The sequence below is a fragment of the Ammodytes marinus genome (genome assembly GCF_949987685.1).
Source record: "Ammodytes marinus genome assembly, chromosome: 8".
Taxonomy (NCBI): domain Eukaryota; kingdom Metazoa; phylum Chordata; class Actinopteri; order Uranoscopiformes; family Ammodytidae; genus Ammodytes; species Ammodytes marinus.
Genome location: NC_137212.1, coordinates 1,763,908 through 1,785,744, shown reverse-complemented (window position 1 = coordinate 1,785,744; position 21,837 = coordinate 1,763,908). Strand labels below are relative to the sequence as shown.

Below are 21,837 nucleotides of genomic sequence, written 5' to 3'. Positions count from 1 at the left end.
TTCTTGCTGTCAACTTAATCGATTGTTGTGCCAAAGCTTCTATCATACATGTTGATGAACTACCAACATATGAAACCATGTGATGATGATAACTGAAGATTAGCCTGAATTGCTGAGAGAGGTAGTTTTTTCTCAAATTGTGGCAGTGGGGTAAAGTGAGGCAAATACTGTGGGGTAAAGTGAGACAGTGTCTGTGCCCTCTTTTAATGATTCCATTATATTTGAGGTAGCAAGGAGACTAGTTTAAGACAAAAGACAATGTGGGCTGGAGGTGGGGGTTGATCGTTGAAGGGGTGTCAGCAAGGGCATGGTTTGGCAGGTATGTATGTGGGGGACAGGAGAGTTACCTTTAACATCAATAGACTCTAAGTAATAGGTCTTTATTCAATGAATGATCCCAATAAAACAAATGCAGAAAAATATTAATAAAAGACTGAAAAGATGGAAAAAGACAGCTGGGTCTAGTCCTGTGTTCTGAGTCCCAGGCTGTTCTAGCTGGTTCTGATTGTTCTTTGCTCTGACCCCCAGACACTAGCTGGCTCTAAGGGTCCTGTGTTCTGGCCCTCAGACTGTTTTTTAATCTTACTGGTTCTATCTGTCGGTTGAATGTTAATTATTGAATATGAATTATATGTTGTATTTGATCAGAGTTACTTTCAAGTGTTTAGCAAAATGTTTTGCTTAACTGACCACACCCCATGATTCTGTTACTAGTCCGACATTAGTTTTGGAATATTTGGTTTTCAAGCTAGCAGTCAGGATTTTAACTGTTACAACATGTGTTGTTATGGTAGTTTCAGAGTGGAAACATTAAGTGGATCAGTTTACCCCCTTGATTTCTCTGGTCTGTCTCAGTTTACCTCCCAGCTAATGCCCATTTCTAAGAAACATCCTGAATTAATGGGAAATGTGTAAATTTGACTGATAAATAATTTTAGCTCGCTTAGAGGGCAACAAATGTAAAAAGTGTCTCACATTACCCCGTTCTCCCCTAAAAAAATGTGTGGTAAAAATACTTAACAAATAAAAACAGTAGAATAGCAAAATACTACAAAAAAATAAGCATGTAAAAATATGTACAATATATAACACAATATATTTGAGTTTAATAGGTCAGTACAATTTAATCATTACACAGTGTTTGTAAAGGTGAGTCAGTGCTGCTACAAATAAACTAGTTATAGATTTATAGCCGCTGATAGGAGTGAATAAGACCAAGGTCCAGTCTATTTAATGTGTCTGAAACTCTGACGGAGGAGGAATAACTTTGTGACAAAGTCTATGTCACTGGTTGCAGGCAGCACTAAAGACACTTATGACCCTATTCCATCACATGGGACCTACTCTACTCTTCTTTTGTATCAGGTCCTTTTCTGGAGGTCGTTTTCTATTACAAGATAGCAGCCATGCTAGTGTGCCAGTGGTCATCATAGCTTCGTTATTCTCACGTTATTGTCTGAAATTTGTTAATGTGTTGCTACTCAGTCTTCATCAGGGCGATTATTCAAAAATATTGTAGATGGATGAAGTAACGTTCAGTCCTTTGCCAGTCAGAAAAACATGCCACCAAGGTGAGGAATGGCTTGGTTGATGCCATTATAGAAAGAAAGTAAAACAAAAAACTGGAGAGCCAGCAAGCACACAAACTGCGGCCGCTATAGCAGCTTGTCTGTTTCTTGTGTACGATGGGTCCGGCACACTGATGACGATCTGATGAATCACCGTTTGGTACCTGGTACCTACTGTCTTGGAACCTCACAGGTGTAGGTTCCAAAAAAACAGGTACTGGAGTAGAGTAGTCCCATGTAATGGAAAAGCTGGCAAATTCACACACAACAACACAACACAATACAATAACTCTACATTCACATCTTTACACACATCCCCTGAAGTTATTTAGTAACAAAAGGAGCCTGAGCCCAATAACGTACTGATGTTGTTGTTTCAATTCTCCTTCAGTGCTGCTCAGAGTCAACCAACACTGGAGTCCAAACTGGAGGCCCTGCAGTGCCACTTCACCTGGGATCTGAACGAAGGACCGTCCAAACTCTTCCGTCTCAGGGACAAGCTGGTGGACGTCGGGACAGAGGAGGGAAACCGCTGGCTGGGTCACATCTACAACCTGAGGGGGTACATCCAGTACAAGCTGGGCTTCATCGAAGACGCAGAGAGCTTCTTCACCAAGGCTGCAGAGGCTTTCTGCAACATCAGAGAAGCAGATGAAGGTCCGTGGTTAGTGGTGAACTATGGGAACCTGGCCTGGCTGCACCATCTCCTGGGAGACCAAGGAAAGAGTCAGGATTACCTGTCAAAGGTCGACGCCCTGATGCAAAAATACCCATCTCCATCCCAGCAGGAGATCCACGCAGAGACCTACGCTGAGAAAGCCTGGACCCTGATGAAGATCAGCAGAGACAAACAGCCGCTGGCTCTATATTACTTTGAGAAAGCCATCGGGATGCAGCCGGAGATGGTGGAGTGGAACTCCAGCTATGTCTTATTGTTACTGAGTGCTTCAAGGCACAAGACCGCAGGGCTGGAGGATGAAATCCTTGAGAAAATGAGAATCGCCAAAGAACAGGATCCAGAGAACTTGTACCTGGCTGTTCACTACCTTGAGCAACGTGCCAAGAAAGGAGAGAGACTTGATAAAGATGAAGTACGTGAGTTAGGCAGAAGGGTTTTGAGAAATCCTGTCAGCAGCTACAGTGGTATGAATGACTTGATTTGGGTTTATAGAGAGTATGTATCTGTCGATGAAGCCGTTGCTTTGGCAGAGGAGGCTGTGGCAAACCATCCAGATGAGCGTTACCTGAAGAGATGTGCAGCACTCTGCTACAAATGGATCATTACTTTCAGGGGTAGTCACCCAAAGCAAAGCACCATAGATAGAGCAATCCGTCTCCATGAGGAGGTGATCACTCTTTACCCTGAGTCTTCACTCGTGAAGAAAATAGACCTCGCAAATATCTACGCAAAGAGAAAGGGCCTGGCTAAAGCTGAGCAGATATACCAGGAACTGCTGGGAATGGATCTGGAACCTGCAGATAAACAGATGCTCTACCACCACTATGCAAATTATTTATACTTTGAGCGACAGAAGGGCGATAATTCAACAAAATATCACATGAGGGCGGCAGAGATACCGCAACAGTCTTTCTTTCGTGACAGAAGCATCAGGGCTTTGGATAAAATAAATGCTAAACTGAATGTGTAGAGAGCCTGAAAAACCAGCAAAATCTGTTGTGTTTTTAACAGCACTGATTTTCAAACCAGAAAATAAATTGCCTAAATAAATCTGTACATTTTCATTTGGAACACTAATAGGAAATACTTGTAGAATAGATCACTTCAATAAATCTATATATACTGCTCCTCCGCTCCCTTCACTGCTACCAGTAGCTGCCCGCATCCACTTCAAGATAACGGATCAGGCCCAGCCTACATCCAGGACATGGTCAAACCTTACACCCCAGCTCGTCCACTGCGCTCTGCATCTGCCAACCTGCTGGCTGCTCCCTCACTGCGAGGGCCACCTAGTCACTCGACTAAATCACGACTGTTTGCTGTCTTGGCTCCAAAATGGTGGAACGATTGACATCAGATCAGCTGAAAGCATACACATCTTCTGCTGCAAGTTGACACCAAAAAAATAAACAAAAAATGCACTTACTGGAAGTCGCTTTGGATAAAAGTGTCAGATAAATAAAATGTAATGTAAAATAGGTAAAAAGGAAGTGAGAAGAACAGTTTGGTCTATTCAACGCAGATAGACCACACATTTTGAAGATTTAATTCAGCACAGAAAATCTGATGGTGATATTCCATTGAAAAAAAATGATATTGCCTCGAAGTTTCTCATTGTTCATCTGTCCAGAATTATACGCCAGTCACATGACTGAAAACAATAAATAAAAGGGTCAACTTGACAGTTGACATTCAGGGGAATGTTTTGGGAAACTATCAACTTTAATTTCCTCTGGCAAAGTTTAGATTTTGATCATTTGTTCTTCTTCATAATGTCCAAATATACATTGTATTTACTTATTTACTAGATATTTTCCTTTGTATGAGGGTCTGATCTTGTAACACAAATGATAGAAAAGATGAAAGACGGACAACTAATTATTCACTGAAACAGTCTGCTTTCTGTGTACACAATTTCTGAAGAAGGACTTAACAATTTGTGAAACTTGGCTGACTTACAGGTCAAGAATGTGTGGTATACTGTATTTAACATATAAACGTGTGCAAACTATTAGTATATGTAAGGGTAAAAAATATAGAAGTATGAAAATATCTCACAATCCTCACCCCAAGTGAAGGGAGTTTAAGTCCCTCTGGGTCTTGTTGGCGAGCGAGCGAGGGGGACAATGGAGCGTGAGATTTTGATAGAACTTTCTGTTAATAATTTGATGTGTCAGAATTCTTCAGAGGGTTAATATGTGACCAGGTCAACTGAGGAAACGCAATATAATGAGTGTTATCAGCCAGGTTGGGTTGTTCTTCAGATATGTGGCTGCTGGTCACTTTCAAGGGAAATGAAAGTTAAGTCAGTTCCTTCCAAGTCATTTTGAATTTGGTCTTGTGTCTCTGAAGGTGAGACCATTACACAACCCTCCACCTGTACATTTTCAGATAAGAAGACACTGATTGTGGAATTAGTTTTGATTGCATCATAACCGTCACCTGGTCGCTCTATTTAAAGTGAAGCAGGAGCTGCACATCACTGATCTTGTGCCAGAAGCAAGAGCAAAACTCAGACAGAAAACTACAGTCAAGGAAACAGCAGGATGATGAGGTGAGTTGCTGAGTCTGCATTTGTAAATGAGGGTCACCCCTCAATTGGTCTCTCGAGGATAAATAAAAGTTAAATAAAACAAAAATTCATACACGGTCGCCCATAAAGTTGAAATAACATATTTTTTTTACCTCTTCTCGTGAAAGGATTGTGAAAATGTGAATTATTCTTGATAGATAAAGTGTATATCTTCTAAAAACTATATTGATCAATCTCATACATATTTTATTATGGGCGACCGTGTATATTTGAAGGAGTAAATAATGAGTTTCATTACGATTTTGGAGCACTAGAGACTGAAATACAATCATTATTGATCCTACAAATCAATGACAATGTAATTTAAAAGTTGTAGTCTCTTGCTTTATTCTAACAATTATGTTAGATAGTTATTTTAAATACTCTGGTAGTGGGGTTTTCACACATACAGTAAATTGTTATTTTGGTGCTTAACACTACACATTAAGAGAGAGAAAAAAACACTTTAAAAGTATTAACATTGTTAATCTTACAATAATTGTTGTTGATTAAAAGTTTTCTATTGTTTCTCAAAAACAGAATCATAATAAGCCTTGACTTCAGCCTATACCTTTTTTGGTTGATGCAGTTTGTTTAATGTCTATGTTTCCTACGCCTGTGTTATATTTTATGTCAAAAATGATATTCATTATATTTTCATTAAGTGCATACCGTTCTGGAAAAGTTTAAAAAAAAAATACTTATTTAATAAAAAATATAAAAATGTGTGGTATACTTAAAAATACTTAACAAATAAACATACAAAAAAAGCACATCAAAATATGTACAATATATAACACAATATATTTGAGTTAAAAAGGTCAGTACAATGTAATCATTACACAGAGTTTGTAAAGTTGAGTCAGTGCTGCTACAAATAAACTAGTTATAGATTTATAGCCGCTGATAGGAGTGAATAAGACCAAGGTCCAGTCTATTTAATGTGTCTGAAACTCTGACGGAGGAGGAGGAATAACTTAGTGACAAAGTCTATGTCACTGGTTGCAGGCAGCACTAAAGACACTTATGGCCCTATTCCAATCAAATCAAATCAAATCAGTTTAATTTGTATAGCCCAATATCACAAATAGACATTTGCCTCAGTGGGCTTTACATTCCATACAGTATGACACCCTGTCCTTAGACCCTTAGCTCTGCTGAGAAAAAACTCCCAGTAAAAAAACCTTTATCTGGATTAAAAAAGGGAGAGTTGACAGAGTAAGGGATCCCTCTCCCAGGACGGACATCCTGCAACAGATGTCATAAGTAGAGAAAATCACAAAGGGGTTGAATCATTGACCAGATGTTAACATGGAAGTACTAAAGTAAAACGTGAATAGTGAATAGAGTCGGTCCCAATACATGGGACCGACTCTACTCTTCTATGTTATTGGGTCCTTTTCTTGAGGTTCTTTTCCATTACAAGATAGAAGCCATAATAGCACCGTATCTGTGTAGCAGTTCGTCATAGCTAAGTTAGCAGCTTACATTTCTACTCAGTCTTCATCAGGGCGTTTACTGTCAAATTTTGTTTTTGGAAGTTCGGGATTAACACTCAGAGGAAAGTGCTTTGTCTTTATTGTTGTACTCATCATTTTGTGCTCGATGTTTCTAGTCAGTCATCCCCTGCAGTTATTATGTAACCAAAAGAGCCTGAGCTCGATAACTCACTGATGTTGTTTTTCTTATTCTTCATCAGTGCTGCTCAGAGTCAACCAACACTTGAGTCCAAACTGGAGGCCCTGCAGTGCCACTTCACCTGGGATCTGAACCCAGGACCGTCCAAACTCTTCCGTGTCAGGGACAAGCTGGTGGACATCGGGACAGAGGAGGGAAACCGCTGGCTGGGTCACATTTACAACCTGAGGGGGTACATCCAGTACAAGCTGGGCTTCACCGAAGACGCCCAGAGCTTCTTCACCAAGGCTGCAGAGGCTTTCTGCAACATCAGAGAAGCAGATGAAGGTCCGTGGTTAGTGGTGAACTATGGGAACCTGGCCTGGTTGCACCATCTCCTGGGGGACCAAGGAAAGAGTCAGGATTACCTGTCAAAGGTCGACGCCCTGATGCAGAAATACCCATCTCCACCCCAGCACGAGCTCCATGCAGAGACCTACGCTGAGAAAGCCTGGACCCTGATGAAGTTCAGCACAGACAAGCAGCTGCTGGCTGTAGATTACTTTGAGAAAGCCATCGGGATGCAGCCGGAGATGGTGGAGTGGAACTCCAGCTATGTCTTATTGTTAATAAAAGATTTAAAGCGCAGACTCACAGGGCTAAAGGATGATATCCTTGAGAAAATGAAAATCGCCAAAGAACAGGATCCAGAGAACTTGTACCTCGCTGTTCACTACCTTGAGCAACGTGCCAAGAAAGGAGAAAGAATTGATGAAGATGAAGTACGTGAGTTAGGCAGAAGGGTTTTGAGAAATCCTGTCAGTAGCTACAGTGGTATGAATGATTTGATTTGGGTTTATAGATACAATGTATCTGTCGATGAAGCCATTGCTCTGGCAGAGGAGGCTGTGGTAAAACATCCAGATGAGCGTTACCTGAAGAGATGTGCAGCACTCTGCTACAAATGGGTCACTTGTAGGAAAAATTATCCAGATCAGTGCAAGATAGAAAGAGCAATCCGTCTCCATGAGGAGGTGATCGCTCTTTACCCTCATTCTTCCCTTGTGAAGAAGATAGACCTCGCAAATATCTACACAAATAAAAATCAGGGCCTGGCTAAAGCTGAGCAGATGTACCAGGAACTGCTGAAAATGGATCTGGAACCCGCAGATACACAGATGCTTCTCAACAAGTATGCAGATTATTTATACGTCACTGGACAGGGTCTAGACAGGTCAATAGACTATCACATGAAGGCGGCACAAATACCGCATCAATCAGCCTTTCGTAGAATGAGCATCTGTGCTCTGGAGAAGATTAAAGGCACCAACTGGCACCCAAAGTTTAGAGAAATAGAGGAGTTTCTGGAAAGCCTGCCTCAGCTGTAGTGTTCTTTACCAGCACTGGATCTAAATCCAGAAAGAAATGTAGATATCACCTATAAATAATTGTTGATTCATTTGATCACATTTACATCAGGAAATCTTGCAGGAAAGACCTTTGAAAAGATCACTTCAATAAATAAGGTTAAAAAGTAGGGAGAAACTTAGCGTGCAGACGCACTGATCGGAGCACAGCAGACAGTAAAGTCTGGCTCATGCAATACATATTCTATTGAGACAAATTGATATTTCTTTGAAGTCTCTCCATTATACCTTCTGGCATGACATAAGAAGTCATCTTGACAGTCGACATTGTGTGTAACAAGTGATGAAGTTAAATCTTCTCAGGCAAAGTTTAGATTTCGATCAGTTTTTATTGTTTTATTATGTATGTACTGTTTTGCTGTAGTGTTGATCTTTTTCCTTAGCTCTGTATACGTTTATATTTTAAAAAACATAATAATCTATTAAATTAGTTTCGCGCTAAGCCTTGGTGGAGTGAAAAATAAAACTGTTATAGTAATTTGATGTATAACCTGAAAATAATGAGCAGCTGTAACTAAGTATGTCAAGCTCGGTCTCAGTTGTACACAATACTAATACTACTAAATATACATTATGTGCACAAAGAAATGTTCTATATATCTTTGTTTTGGTGGTTACACTACGGTTGACATGCAGGGGAAGGTTGTGTGTAACCATCAAGTTTAATCTCCTCTGCCAAAGTCTAGATTTGGATCAGTTATATAACCACTGTTTATTGAAATGCTGTTGTGTTGATTTTCTTTTCCCTCTACTTGTATTTTTTTAAGTGCATGATAATACTACTGAGTGTTAGTATAAACTTTGGAGTAATGGAAACTATAGTTTGTACTTTTTCATAACTTTCATGTTAACATTGTATTAATGTCAAGCTGTAAGCTCATTTGTAAACACTACACATATTATTAAATATACATCATATGTGCACAAGGAAATCCTCTCTGAGTTGTTTGTTTTTGTGGTTATTATGTGATAAATTGATGTACTCTACACAGTTTTGCAGGACTGTTCATGATGCGCTGATGGAGGTCAAACTACAACTATTGAAAGCTAATGACAGCATTTTATTGGGACATTTTTACATCAGAACATTTTAATGTGTTTTATTTAATATATAGAATTTCAGAATAAATTGCTAAAAGGTTCTTGGAAGTCACTGTTTAATTTGGTACTCATTTGAGGATTATTTGTATTGTCCTTGAAGGAAAAGCTTAATTAAAAAAAAAGTAAGAACAAATGTTTTTAATTATTTTATGTAGTGTAGCATGAGAAATTGAGAACTTGATCAATAATGGCCATAATCGTATGAATTATTAGAGAAGGGTTAGATTATCAGATAATATACACTGTTGAACTGTTTAGGGGCCTTTGAATGAGTCCTATTTTACAGACAGATCAGTGATCCAACATCTAAAATTGACTGGTAAGAGTACAGAACACACAGCCACAGAAAAAGGCAAGCACAATATTTACACACACACAGAGAGAGAGAGAGAGAGAGAGAGAGAGAGAGAGAGAGAGAGAGAGAGAGGGAGGGAGAGAGAGAGAGAGAGAGAGAGAGAGAGGATGGCATGCAGACAATAGAGAGGGTAAAAATTAGGGGTTACATACCCTTGGGGGTTGGAGTCTCCTTTCCAGCACCTTCGCATAGGCTTTCCCGGTGAGGCTGAGTGGAGGGATTCCCTGATATCAGAAAATAGGGACCACCACCCTGGTCTGCCAATCCAGAGGTTCTGTCCCTGATGCCCAGGCCATGATGCAGAGACCTGTAAGCCAAGACACACCCCCTAAAATACCGGGTATTCAGCATTTCTAGACGGATCTTACCCACTCTTGGCGCCTTGCCATATGCACCGAGTTCAGTCAGAATTTTTTCTCGCATTGATTCGGCCTTCTAAACCACCAGGATAATCCACTGTACGACCGCCAGCCTGGGACCTGGTGTGTATTCCCCGACTTGGCCCAGTGCCTCTCCTACTAGGGAAGTTCTGAGTGGGCCAGAGTCCATCCCCAGATAAATCTAGTTCTTATTTCTCAACCTCACGCACTAGTTCAGGCCCTTTCCCTCTCAGAAAGGTGACATGTCTATATCTAGTTTGCTACACTAAAAGCCAGATTCTGTTGATGGGTCCAGAGCGTACAGACCAGCTGCCAGTTCCCATTGTGCGGGGGTTATCGCACCATCCCCCTACCCCGTGGCAGGAGGTGATCTCAGTCGGGAGATCACCTCCTGGGACCCACTCCTGTGTACCCAGGAGTGGGTCCCAATGACCCTTTTTCCGGTCAGAGTAAACAAACGTTCTTGGTTTACCGTCATAAGGGAGTTTTGGATCATGTTTGCCTGGATTCTCACCCCGACCGGTTCCCCTGGGAGACCCTTCCATGGAACTCAAAAGCTCCTCCTAACTCTGGGGGAAATCACTGAATTTCACAAGAACTCCTCCAACGACAAGGCCACGATCCAGGAATGGATATCTGACAGTTTAAAGGTAAAGCGTTAAAGATAAATAAAATCATCTTGACTTGACATTGATTTGCTCACTACTGTATTCAAGGTGATGATTAAAATATATATTTAAAAAAAAGTTGTACTTGTGAACTTGTATGTGAACATGAATGAGCACTGAACAGATAACACTGTATAACAATACCTTCAGGACAAAACATTAACAGATAAAACATGTGTTTTTCATTATCAATTTCAGCAGAATTCTGCGGCTGGATCTGGAATGAAACAGAGGGTGAGTAAATAGGAGGCCACAGAAAAGCAGAACAATATGATATGTGTTATGAGGTGACAGGAAATTACCACAGATGTGTGGCTTTAGGTTTCCTTTTGTAGGAAACAAAGGTCAAGGCAATTCTGAACAAAAGGCAGATTTCTACTAATTTATTCCACTTTATCTTATGTTTCTCTGAGGGTACATGAATTATAACAGAGTATAAAGGCTTGTCACCAATAAGGGCCATTAGGTGTCATGCACACCCATAGTGCATTTTTCCCACAACCCAGCCCTAAAAGCTAAAGTACGTAACTTTTTCATATGAATGAATGTCGGTTACTTTCAAGCCATCGCCAAATGATTTGAGACAAAGTTGATTCAGCCTATCAGCTCCACAAAACCTAGACATATAGCAGAAGGTGAGGAATCATAAAAATCAATGTTGGCATTTGCCCAGATGTCTATATTGCAGCCATCTTGGAATTTACAAAATGGCTACCGTAAAATATACTTTTATCATTTTTCTTCTGAGAAATTTAGCAAGTGTAACCTTTGAATGTTTCTGTAACCATTTTGAGCATCATGACATGCACTTTCAGACCAGGGTATGATCTGCAGTGACACATGTTGGTAAAGGCTAAATCCTTAGCTCTACATTAACCCTTCAATGCTTGAGTCGGTCAAAAACAACACAGTGAGTTTGTTTATTTCCAGTATCGAAAATGATGACTTGTATTTGACCATCTCAAATTGTGGCCTTTGGGGCTTGCATGGCCTCTGTGGTCATTGGTCCCAGCATGCCATCTTAATGTTCCAAGAAACCACCTTGCAATCAAGCTGTGGTTCCTACAGATAAATGGTCCATATCCTTATTTGGTCATGGACACAAAATGTGCTGCTTCATAGCTCCATGTGTTGGAGGGACCTTATCACTTCCTGCCCGATGTTTGCAGAAGCAATGACATCGCAGTTAAGGTACTGTCTTGATGTAGATACCCATGGATGAGTAAGCTGCACATTTCCTTTGTATGCCACTGTTGAAAGCATCCCTTCTGTCATTTCTTCATTGCTTCAACCTAAAGCATCTGCAGAACATCAATAACATGGTCAACTGCGTGGAGGTAGACCTGCAGCCAAGTTGCCTTGCATATACTGGAGAATATTCCTGTGTTGCCTTTCCCAGTGAATGCATGGAAGGTTGTCATCACTGGCGTCCTCTTGAATGTGCAGCTTACTCACTGGGGCAGACAACACAGGAATGTTCTCCAGTATAGGCAAGGCAACTTGGCTGTTCAGTTCAGTTCAGTTTTATTTTGTCATCGTTACAGAAAAACGACGAAAAGTTGTTAGAGCAGCTGCAGGTTTACCTCCACGCAGTTTAACATGTTATCGATGTTCTGCAGAGGCTTTTGGATGAAGCAGAAGTGACAGAAGGGATGCTGTCACCACTGGCATACAAAGGAAATGTGCAGCTGACTCACCCATGGATATCTACATCAAGACAGTATCTCTTGTTCTGTTGATCTTCTTAATCATTTCAGATGCTATTTTACATTTAATGCAAGAAAGAGACTTGCCTTACAACTTTAACTTTCGATAGTTGACTATGCTCTGGATACTACATGCCAGTTTCACCAGTACATTACCAAATATAATGTTGCCGTTATCTTTAAATAGTTGTAGTGTGTTTAACGCCCATCAGGTCAACATGAACAGTCCTGCAAATCCACAAAAACCACAAAAACAAAACATTTACAAAAAGATTTATTGTGCACATAATGAATCTTTAATACTATTAGTTTTGTTCACATCTTGACATACTTGCTGCGCAAAGTCATGTGTTGATTATATTCAGGTGGCATCAAATTACATGTTTACATGGACTTTATGAAAAATAACAACTGATCAATATATAAACTTTAATTAAAATCGATGAAGAGATGCCAAAGCCCATTGCCCTGAGCAGTTAAGGGGTGTGATGCCTTGCTCAGGGAGGTGAACTGGCAACTCTTCAGCTACCACACGTCCACACCCCAGAGTGACTATTCCCAAAGTCCTCAAAGACTAAGTACCCTTTATTATTCACTACTCCAAAGTTCACACTAAAACTCATTTCATAGTGTAGTATCATAAACTTAAAAATCGATGCAGCGCTAAGTAAAAGTAATCAACCCAACAGGAATATAGTAAATACGTAAATACAATGTTTACATGGAAGCTATGAAAATGAATGAAAATACCTTAAGGCACATTCCCAAGCCAACATCCCCACAGACTAAGGAACCATTTATTCCTTATAAAGACACTAAACTAATTTCATAGAGTATTATCTTCTCATATCACTTAAAATTCAGGTTTAAGGAAAGAAAATCAACTCAACATGAATATAATAAACACAGTGGTTATATGTATGTTATGAAAAAGAACAACTGATCAAACTCTTAACTTAAGCAGAGGAGATTAAACTTGATGGTTTCACCCAACGTTCCCTCTAAAGCCAACTGTCAAGACGATTTGATGATGGCTCAAATTTGTGTCTTTTTCAGTGTTTTAAATAGTAATCTGACTGCGGCTTAAATGTACTATGCTTCCACCACTGTGCTTGTCAAATGGTCAAACAGCACCATAAACCCCCACTAGAGGGCACTCTTGCATCGTTTATCTCTAAGGTCTCTGCATTATTTCAGCAATAGGTGACTGACATTGGGAGGATTCACTTGCAGGAATTAAAGCTACTCCAAGTATCTGTATCAAATAGGGCCAAACTATACTACCTCAACCAGTGCCTCTGCAGCTTCTCACTTCCTTTAACTATATTTAATGAAGTGATCTTTACCACAAGTCTTTACTGTAAGTTTTCCAAATGAATATTTACAGATATTTTTGTAGGTGATGCAATACTTATATTTCTTTCTGGATTTAGAACCAATGCTGGTAAAGAACACTACAGCTGTGGCAGCCTTTTCAGAAACTTCTTTATTTCTCCACACCTTGGGTTCCTGCGTCCGTCCCTAACTTTCTCCAGAACTCTGATGCTGTTGCGACGATAGAAGGATTGATGTGGTATCTCTGCCGCCTTCTTGTGATATTCTGTTGACTCGCACTTATTCTTTCGATTGAAGAATAAATGATTTGCATATTTGTGGTAAAGCATCTGTTTATCTGCGGGTTCCAGATCCATTTCCAGCAGATCCTGGAACATCTGCTCAGCTTTCTTTGCGTACATTCTTGCGAGATCTATTTTCTTCACTAGTGAAGAAAACGGGTAAAGAGTGATCAACTCTTCCTGGAGACGGATTGCTCTTTGTAATGTGTTTTGATCTGGATGCCTGTCACTCCTAATGATCCATTTGTAGAGAAGTGCTGCACATCTCTTCAGATAACGCTCAGATGGATGGTTTTCCAGGGCCACCTCTGCCAAGAATGTGGCCTCTTCTACAGATACATACTCTCTATAAACCCAAATTAATGTGTTCAAACCACTGTAGCTACTTGCGGGATTTCTCAAAACCTTTGTGCGTAACTCACGTACTTCATCTTCATCAATTCTTTCTCCTTTCTTGGCACGTAGGTGAAGATACTGAACAGCGAGGTACAAATCCTCTGGATCCTGTTCTTTGGCGATTCTCATTTTCTCCAGGATTTCATCCTCCAGCTTTGTGTGGTCATACTTGAAATCATTCCTTAACAATAAGACATAGCTGGAGTTCCACTCCACCATCTCCGGCTGCATCCCGATGGCTTTCTCAAAGTAATCTACAGCCAGCAGCTGCTTGTCTTTGCTGAACTTCATCAGGGTCCAGGCTTTCTCAGCGTAGGTCTCTGCATGGAGCTCGTGCTGGGGTGGAGATGGGTATTTCTGCATCAAGGCGTCGACCTTTGACAGGTAATCCTGACTCTTTCCTTGGTCTCCCAGGAGATGGTGCAGCCAGGCCAGGTTCCCATAGTTCACCACTAACCACGGACCTTCATCTGCTTCTCTGATGTTGCAGAAAGCCTCTGCAGCCTTGGTGAAGAAGCTCTGGGCGTCTTCGGTGAAGCCCAGCTTGTACTGGATGTACCCCCTCAGGTTGTAGATGTGACCCAGCCAGCGGTTTCCCTCCTCTGTCCCGATGTCTACCAGCTTGTCCCTGAGCCAGAAGAGTTTGTTATCGCCTTCGTCCAGATCCCAGGTGAAGTGGCACTGCAGGGCCTCCAGTTTGGACTCCAGTGTTGGTTGACTCTGAGCAGCACTGATGGAGAATGTTGAAAAAACATCAGTAAGTTATCGGGCTGAGGCCGCTATTTTAGTGTGTGAATTCGCCTGCTTTTCCATTACATGGTAAAAGTACCTGGTACCTACACCTGTGAGGTTCCAAAACAGGTGATTTATCAGATCGTCATTAGTGGGCCGGACCTATCCTACACTAAAAAACAGACAAGCTGCTGTAGCGGTCGCAGTTTGTAGGTCCCATGTGATGGAATGGGGCATAAGTGTCTTTAGTGCTGCCTGCAACCAGTGACATAGACTTTGTCACAAAGTTATTCCTCCTCCTCCGTCAGAGTTTCAGACACATTAAATAGACTGGACCTTGGTCTCATTCACTCCTATCAGCAGCTACAAATCTATAACTAGTGTATTTGTAGCTACACTGACTCAACTTTACTGTGCAATGATTAAATTGTACTGGCCTATTTAAATAAATATATTGTGTTATATATTGTACATATTTTCACATGTTTATTTTTTGTAGTATTTTGTTATACTACTATTTTTATTTTAAGTTTTTTACGTATGCCACACATTTTAATATTTTATTTAATAAGTAATTTATTTTTTTAAACTTTTCCAAAACGGTATGCACTTAATGAAAATGAATAGCATTTTTTACATTAAATACAACACGGGCAGAGGAAACAAACTGCATCAACCAAAAAAGGTATGAAGCCAAGGCTTATTACGATTCTGTGTTTGAGAGACAATATAAACCTTTTAATCAATTACAATTTTTGTAAGATTAAGAATGTTAATATTTCAGCCTCTATAAAGTAAATATCAAATTGCATTATAACAGGATCAATATAGTTCTGAGAAGATATACACTTTATCTGTCAATATTTTATTCCAACTTTATGGACAACCGTGTATGAAATGCAGAAGCAGCAACTCACCTCATCGTCCTGCTGTTTCCTGGACTGTAGTTTTCTGTCAGATTCTTGCTCTTGCTTCTGGGCACAAGATTACTCACCCAATGGTATGTCATTGTTTCTGCAAACATCGGGCAGGAAGTGATAAGCTCCCTCCAACACTTGGAGCTACGAAGCAGCACATTTTGAGTCCATGACCAAATAAGGATATGGACCATTTATCTGCAGGAACCACAGCTTGGTCAGCAGATGCTGCCAGTGTTGACAGCATCCCTTCCGTCACTCCGTCACTTCTGCTTCATCCATAAGCATCTTCACCAGCCTTCCATGCATTCACTGGGGCAGACAACACAGGAATGTTCTCCAGTATAGGCAAGGCAACTTGGCTGTTCAGCTCAGTTCAGTTTTTTTTTGTCATCGTTACAGAATAACAACGAAAAATTGTTAGAGCAGCTAAACTGCGATGTCATTGCCACTGCAAACATCGGGCAGGAAGTGATAAGGTCCCATTTTGAGCCCATGACCAAATAAGGATATGGACCATTTATCTGTAGGAACCACAGCTTGATTGCAAGGTGGTTTCTTGGAACATTAAGATGGCATGCTGGGACCAATGACCACAGAGGCCATGCAAGCCCCAAAGGCCACAATTTGAGATGGTCAAATGCAAGTCATCATTTTCGGTACTGCAAATAAGCAAACTCACTGTGTCGTTTTAGACCCACTCGTGCATTAAAGGGTTAATGTAGTAAAATTGTATAGCTTTTTTACTAGCACCATTGGAATACTTGACCCTGAAAATGTAGCAGTTCCGCAGATGAAATCAACGTTCTAGCTTATTTAGAAACCAAGATATTGCACAATGTATGCTGACTTTTATGGCAGGCATTTTGAAAATTCCAATATGGGCACCACATAGATATCTGGGCAAATGCCAACATTGATTTTATGATTCCTCAGACAATACCCATTACAATTTCCAACGAAAGTTTGAATCAAAGCACAAGAAACCTAAATAGCACAATGTGTTTTTCATTTTCAAATTCAGTGGAACTCTTTGGCTGGATCTGGGATAACACAGGGGATCAGTACATTCTACTAAAAGTAGAACAATATGAAAAGTGGTATAAACTGTCTGGAAATGTGCCACAGATAAGTAGCTGTAGGCTTCCTTTTGTAGCAAACAGAAGTTGAGGCAAGACTCAACAAAAGGTAGATTATTGCACAAATCTGTTCACATTGCTCAATACTCACTAACAAGATTTTTCTAATCATTTCCATCACTTTATCTGATGTTTCTTAAAGATTATTATTCGACAGTGCAGAGAGACAGGGAGACAGAGATTAAATGGGGTACAGTGGGGGATGACATGCAGAGATTAGAATTTATGTCTGCTGTGATGAGGACTGAGCCTCTGTGTGTGTACTACACAACAAGTGGCCTCATATCTGATGTTTTCTCTTGTCTCTCTGAAAGTCAATAAGATACAACATATTATAACGGTTGCGCCTGATGCCAAGAGGGGGCCTTTGGTGTATAGTCGGCCCATTGTGCATTATTCCCACCACACATCTCTCAACCTGTGCTTCTCCGGGTAAAATGAGAATGTGAATGTGAATATTGAGATTATTCATGTCAAACTCAGGTGGTCCTGAGAAATGCTACAGCAAACATCTGTTCTCCAGATGAGTTGAGTATATTATGAGTGATGATTTTGGTCATTTTTGGACTGTCGCATAGGCCTATCCCCTCTCAAGTAACCACATTCCAGAGGAGGTCCTCGCGCAGGGTCAGCCACAGTACAGCGCCCCTGGAGCAGTTTGGGGTTAAGTGTCTTGCTCAGAGATGGTGGGCACCTTAGATGTAATAGCAGCCACCACTAGTTTCACAAAAAGCACCCTCCTTTCCGGTACCGGGGTTCGAACCATAGTTACTATAGTCGGCCCCTCTTTTCTACCATGGTAAGTTAATGAGTGTTTCTGAATTCATCCCTGAATTCTGTCAAACAATATACATACAGTATATTACATGTACATATAACATGTCATGAAAGTTTCTTATGATAGATGAATGCCTCAAATTTTTAAAAAAAATATTACAAAGAGCAAAAAGATGCTCCTCCCAGAATTTCCCTTGCGCTAACCACATGCCCTTATTTAGAGCGAAGCAGAAGTTGGACATCGCTTATATTAAGCCGGTGATCCCAACAGAGAATCAAACTGAGCAGAAATCAGCCGAACTTATATTCAGAAAACTACTGAGTCAAGAAACCAGCTAGATAATGTGGTGAGTTGCTGCTTCTGTATTTCATATAATTATAGGATTAAATAAGAAGTATTAATTTGTTTAGTTATTTTTTTATTTATATCTTCCTTTGCACTTTCTTTCTATTTTCTAACAATTACTGATCAGTTGTTTTCTGAAAGTTGTGTCACAAGCTGCCAGCAGAATTTATCTGGAGAAATGCTGCATTGATTCATTATTTTCTTTTTTGTCTTAATTTAATAAAAAAAAAAGAAAAAGAAAAAAAAGAATCAGCCATAAAAATGTATGCCTTTTGTTTACACAGTGGTAGGTTAGGCTCACCTTACCAACTGAGCTAAGGGCGCCCCCTAGGCTCTACTTTTAGTCATCTTCAGATATTTTATTTTTTTAATTTTCATTTCAAGTTTATATTTTTTTAAATTCAACCCTACTTTTTCTTTCCCTTAAATCATTTTATTTACTTGCTCTCTGTTCAATACATTGAAACCTCCACATGAATCTGATAACTTACTGATGTTGTTTTTATTCTCTATCAGTTATGTTCAGAGAAAATCCTCACTAGAGGCTCTGCAGTGCCACTTCACCTGGGATCTGGACGAAGGCAAGTCCAAACTTTACAGTCTAAGGGACCAGCTGTGGAACAGCGAGATGGAGGAGAGAAAGCACTGGCAGGGTCACTTTTACAACCTGCTAGGGTACGTTCAGTGCAAGCTGGGGTGCACCCAGGACGCCCCGCGTTGGTTCGGATTGGCTCAAGAGGCCTTCCGAAAAATCAGAAAAGCAGATGAAGGTCCGTGGTTAGTGGTGCACTATGGGAACCTGGCCTGGCTGCACCATCTCCTGGGAGACCAAGGAAAGAGTCAGGATTACCTGTCAAAGGTCGACGCCCTGATGCAGAAATACCCATCTCCACCCCAGCAGGAGCTCCATGCAGAGACCTACGCTGAGAAAGCCTGGACCCTGATGAAGTTCAGCAGAGACAAACAGCTGCAGGCTGTAGATTACTTTGAGAAAGCCATCGGGATGCAGCGAGACATGGTGGAGTGGAACTCCAGCTATGTCTTAGCAGTAGTGAATGGTTTTAAGTACCACACCACAGGGCTGGAGGATGAAATCCTGGAGAAAATGAGAATCGCCAAAGAAGAGGATCCAGACAACTTGTACCTCGCTGCTCAGTACCTCAAGCAACGTGCCAAGAGAGGAGAGAGAATTGATAAAGACGAAGTACGTGAGTTAGGCGGAAGACTTCTGAAAGATCCTGTCAGCAGCTGCAATGTAATGCATGAATTGATGTGGGTTTATAGAGAGCACGTGTCTGTTGATGAGGCCGTTAACTTTGCAGAGGAGATTCTGAAACTAAATCCAGATGAGTTTTATCTGAAGAGATGTGCTGCACTCTTCTTCAAATGGGTCACCTGTAGGGACAATTGTCCAGATCAGAGAAGGGTACAGAGAGCAATCCGTCTCCAAGAGGAAGCAATCGATCGTTACCCTGATTCTTCCCTTGCGAATAAGATAGACCTCGCAAATATCTACGCAAAGAAAGATCAGGGCCAAGCTAAAGCTGAGCAGATGTACCAGGATCTGCTCAAAATGGATCTGGAACCCGCAGATAAACAGATGCTCTACCATCACTACGCAGTTTATTTAAACTTCGATCGACAGGATAGCAAAAATTCGATCACATATCACATGAAGGCGGCAGAGATACCGCAAAAATCCTTCTTCCGTGACGAAAGCGTCAGAATTCTGGAGGAAATTAAAGACAGAAACTGGAACTTTATGTGTAAGAAAATAGGGAGGTGTCTGGACAACCTGCCAAAGCTGCAGCACTGATTCTTGATCCAGACAAAAATGTAGGTACTGCATCACCTACAAAAAATATCTGTACTTACTCATTTGGAAAACATGCAGGAAATATTTGCGAAAAATTCATTAAATACATTTAAAAATAAGTTAGAATTTTAACAGTGGAGACGTGCTGATTGAGGTACTATAGTTCGGCCCTATTTAATGCAGATAATTGGTGTAGATTTAATTCCTGCTAGTGAATCCTCCCAATATCAGTCACCTATTGCTGAAATGCAGCAAAAGTGCACAAGAGATACAAGATGCAAGAGTGCCATCTAGTGGGGGTTTTAGGTGCTGTTTGACCATCTGACAAGCACAGTGGTAGAAGCATAGTACCACAGTTAAATCACAGTCAAATTACGATTTCAAACAGTAAAAAATTAAAAAACTTTCAGGGGAACGTTGTGTGAGATTTTGATCAGTCATTGTTTTTCATAAGTTACATATAACCACTGTGTTTACTATATTCATGTTGAGTTCATTTTCTTTCCTTAAAGGACTATCTCTATTTGAAGTCATATCAGAAGATAGTGCTCCATGAAATTAGTTTTAGCATAAACTTTGTAGTGAAAAAAAGGGCACCTTTAGTCTTTGTGGATTTGGCTTGAAAAATGTGCCTTTGTGGTCTTTTTATTCATTTTCATAGTTTCCATGTAAGCATTGTATTTACGTATTTACTATATTCCTGTTGGGTTGATTTTTTACTTAGCTGAGCTCCATATACGTTTTTTTGAGTTCATAATTATACTCTATGATATTAGTTTTAGTGTAAGTCGTAGAGTAGTGAAAAATTACAGGTACTTTAGTCTGTGGGGGATTGGCTTGAGAATAGTCACATTGGGGTGGGGTAGCTGAAGAGGTGCATCAAACCCCCTACTGTTTTGGGGCTATGTACTTTGCCATCTTTTCATTAATGCATGTTAATAGGCCTAGTGTGTATTTCATGATTGTGTGTATGCAAATAGCAACTTGCTCATGGGGATAAGTACTGATTACTCTGATTGGAAAAGGTCTTCTAATTTGATGTTTACACTTAATATAATCACCAGATGCAACAAATGATTGCACTTATAGAATGTATTGGTCTTTTTGTTCTTCATACACATTATTTCATATTTGTGTGTGTAGGCCTAGTGTGTATTTCATGTTTGTGTGTGTGTGCAAATACCTTCTTAATGGGGATAGCTCAAAGAATTGGTTTGATTGTTAACTATATTTTAATATGATGTATACACTTAATATTACCACCAGATGCAACTGAATGTACTTATAGAATGTATATGTCTCTTTTTTCTACATATAACACTTGCACTATTAAATAAACAGTATATGCATGGAGAAATGATTGTTGTATTTTTTTGTGTGCCGGTGTACATCAGTCAAATTAACTACTACTAACGTTTGAAAGCTAATCCCAACGTTCCTTTGGAAACTGAGATATGAAATTGTTTTCAAAAAGTCCAGGCAACACTATTTTACATGTATTAGATTTCAGAATAAAATTATTTTTGTTGGTGATAACTTAAATTTGGGATAGAAAAGCTTACCGGTAATTCAGATCAAAGGTAAGATAAATCAAAGGTTTGGTACATTTATGATTGAAATTTCCTTAACAATATGTATATGATTATTTGTGTCCATTCCCTTAGAAGAATTTTACCTTTTTGCATGTTCAGCTAACTTTGTGGCAGTAAGGTGGACTACAGCTGTGACATTTTAGGAGGCGATAGGCCTATTGATATTTAAAAAGGTGCTACGAGGAACTTTTAAATATTTCTGAAACAGTCTCATTTTTCCTCTGATGATCATGAATGACATGTAACAGCAAACATGACCATCTGTGCAAATAATGCTATTTTTATATAGATTTTCTTAATGCCTTTGTCATGGGTATACACGCACCCAGGAACAACAGCTGACGTAGTAAAAACACTAACACTTTTGTCCAAAGGGGGCGCTAGAATTAACACAATGAAAGTTCCTCGGAGCACCTTCATTTAGGATTTAGTG

The 21,837-nt window shown here is 40.1% G+C and overlaps 4 protein-coding genes across 4 annotated transcripts; 3 read left to right on the top strand and 1 right to left on the bottom strand.

Moving 5' to 3' along the window:
* Positions 1-1,560: 1,560 nt before the first annotated feature.
* On the top strand, positions 1,561-3,217 carry LOC307253920 (interferon-induced protein with tetratricopeptide repeats 1-like; the record flags this gene model as incomplete). The annotated part of the gene is made up of 2 exons (XM_080032143.1): positions 1,561-1,571; positions 1,960-3,217. The coding sequence occupies 2 exons, from the start codon at positions 1,561-1,563 to the stop codon at positions 3,215-3,217; spliced, it is 1,269 nt and encodes a 422-aa protein (XP_079888269.1).
* Positions 3,218-4,793: 1,576 nt separating this feature from the next.
* LOC307253919 (interferon-induced protein with tetratricopeptide repeats 5-like) lies at positions 4,794-7,824 on the top strand (the record flags this gene model as incomplete). Its single annotated transcript, XM_080032142.1, has 2 exons — positions 4,794-4,801; positions 6,519-7,824. 2 exons carry the CDS (start codon positions 4,794-4,796, stop codon positions 7,822-7,824), a joined length of 1,314 nt encoding a protein of 437 aa, XP_079888268.1.
* Positions 7,825-13,527: 5,703 nt separating this feature from the next.
* LOC307253918 (interferon-induced protein with tetratricopeptide repeats 2-like) lies at positions 13,528-15,826 on the bottom strand (the record flags this gene model as incomplete). Its single annotated transcript, XM_080032141.1, has 2 exons — positions 13,528-14,815; positions 15,735-15,826. The coding sequence occupies 2 exons, from the start codon at positions 15,824-15,826 to the stop codon at positions 13,528-13,530; spliced, it is 1,380 nt and encodes a 459-aa protein (XP_079888267.1).
* Positions 15,827-18,612: 2,786 nt separating this feature from the next.
* On the top strand, positions 18,613-21,122 carry LOC307254838 (interferon-induced protein with tetratricopeptide repeats 1-like). Its single transcript, XM_080033356.1, has one exon. The coding sequence runs from the start codon at positions 18,625-18,627 to the stop codon at positions 19,810-19,812; it is 1,188 nt and encodes a 395-aa protein (XP_079889482.1). The 5' UTR covers positions 18,613-18,624; the 3' UTR covers positions 19,813-21,122.
* Positions 21,123-21,837: the final 715 nt, after the last annotated feature.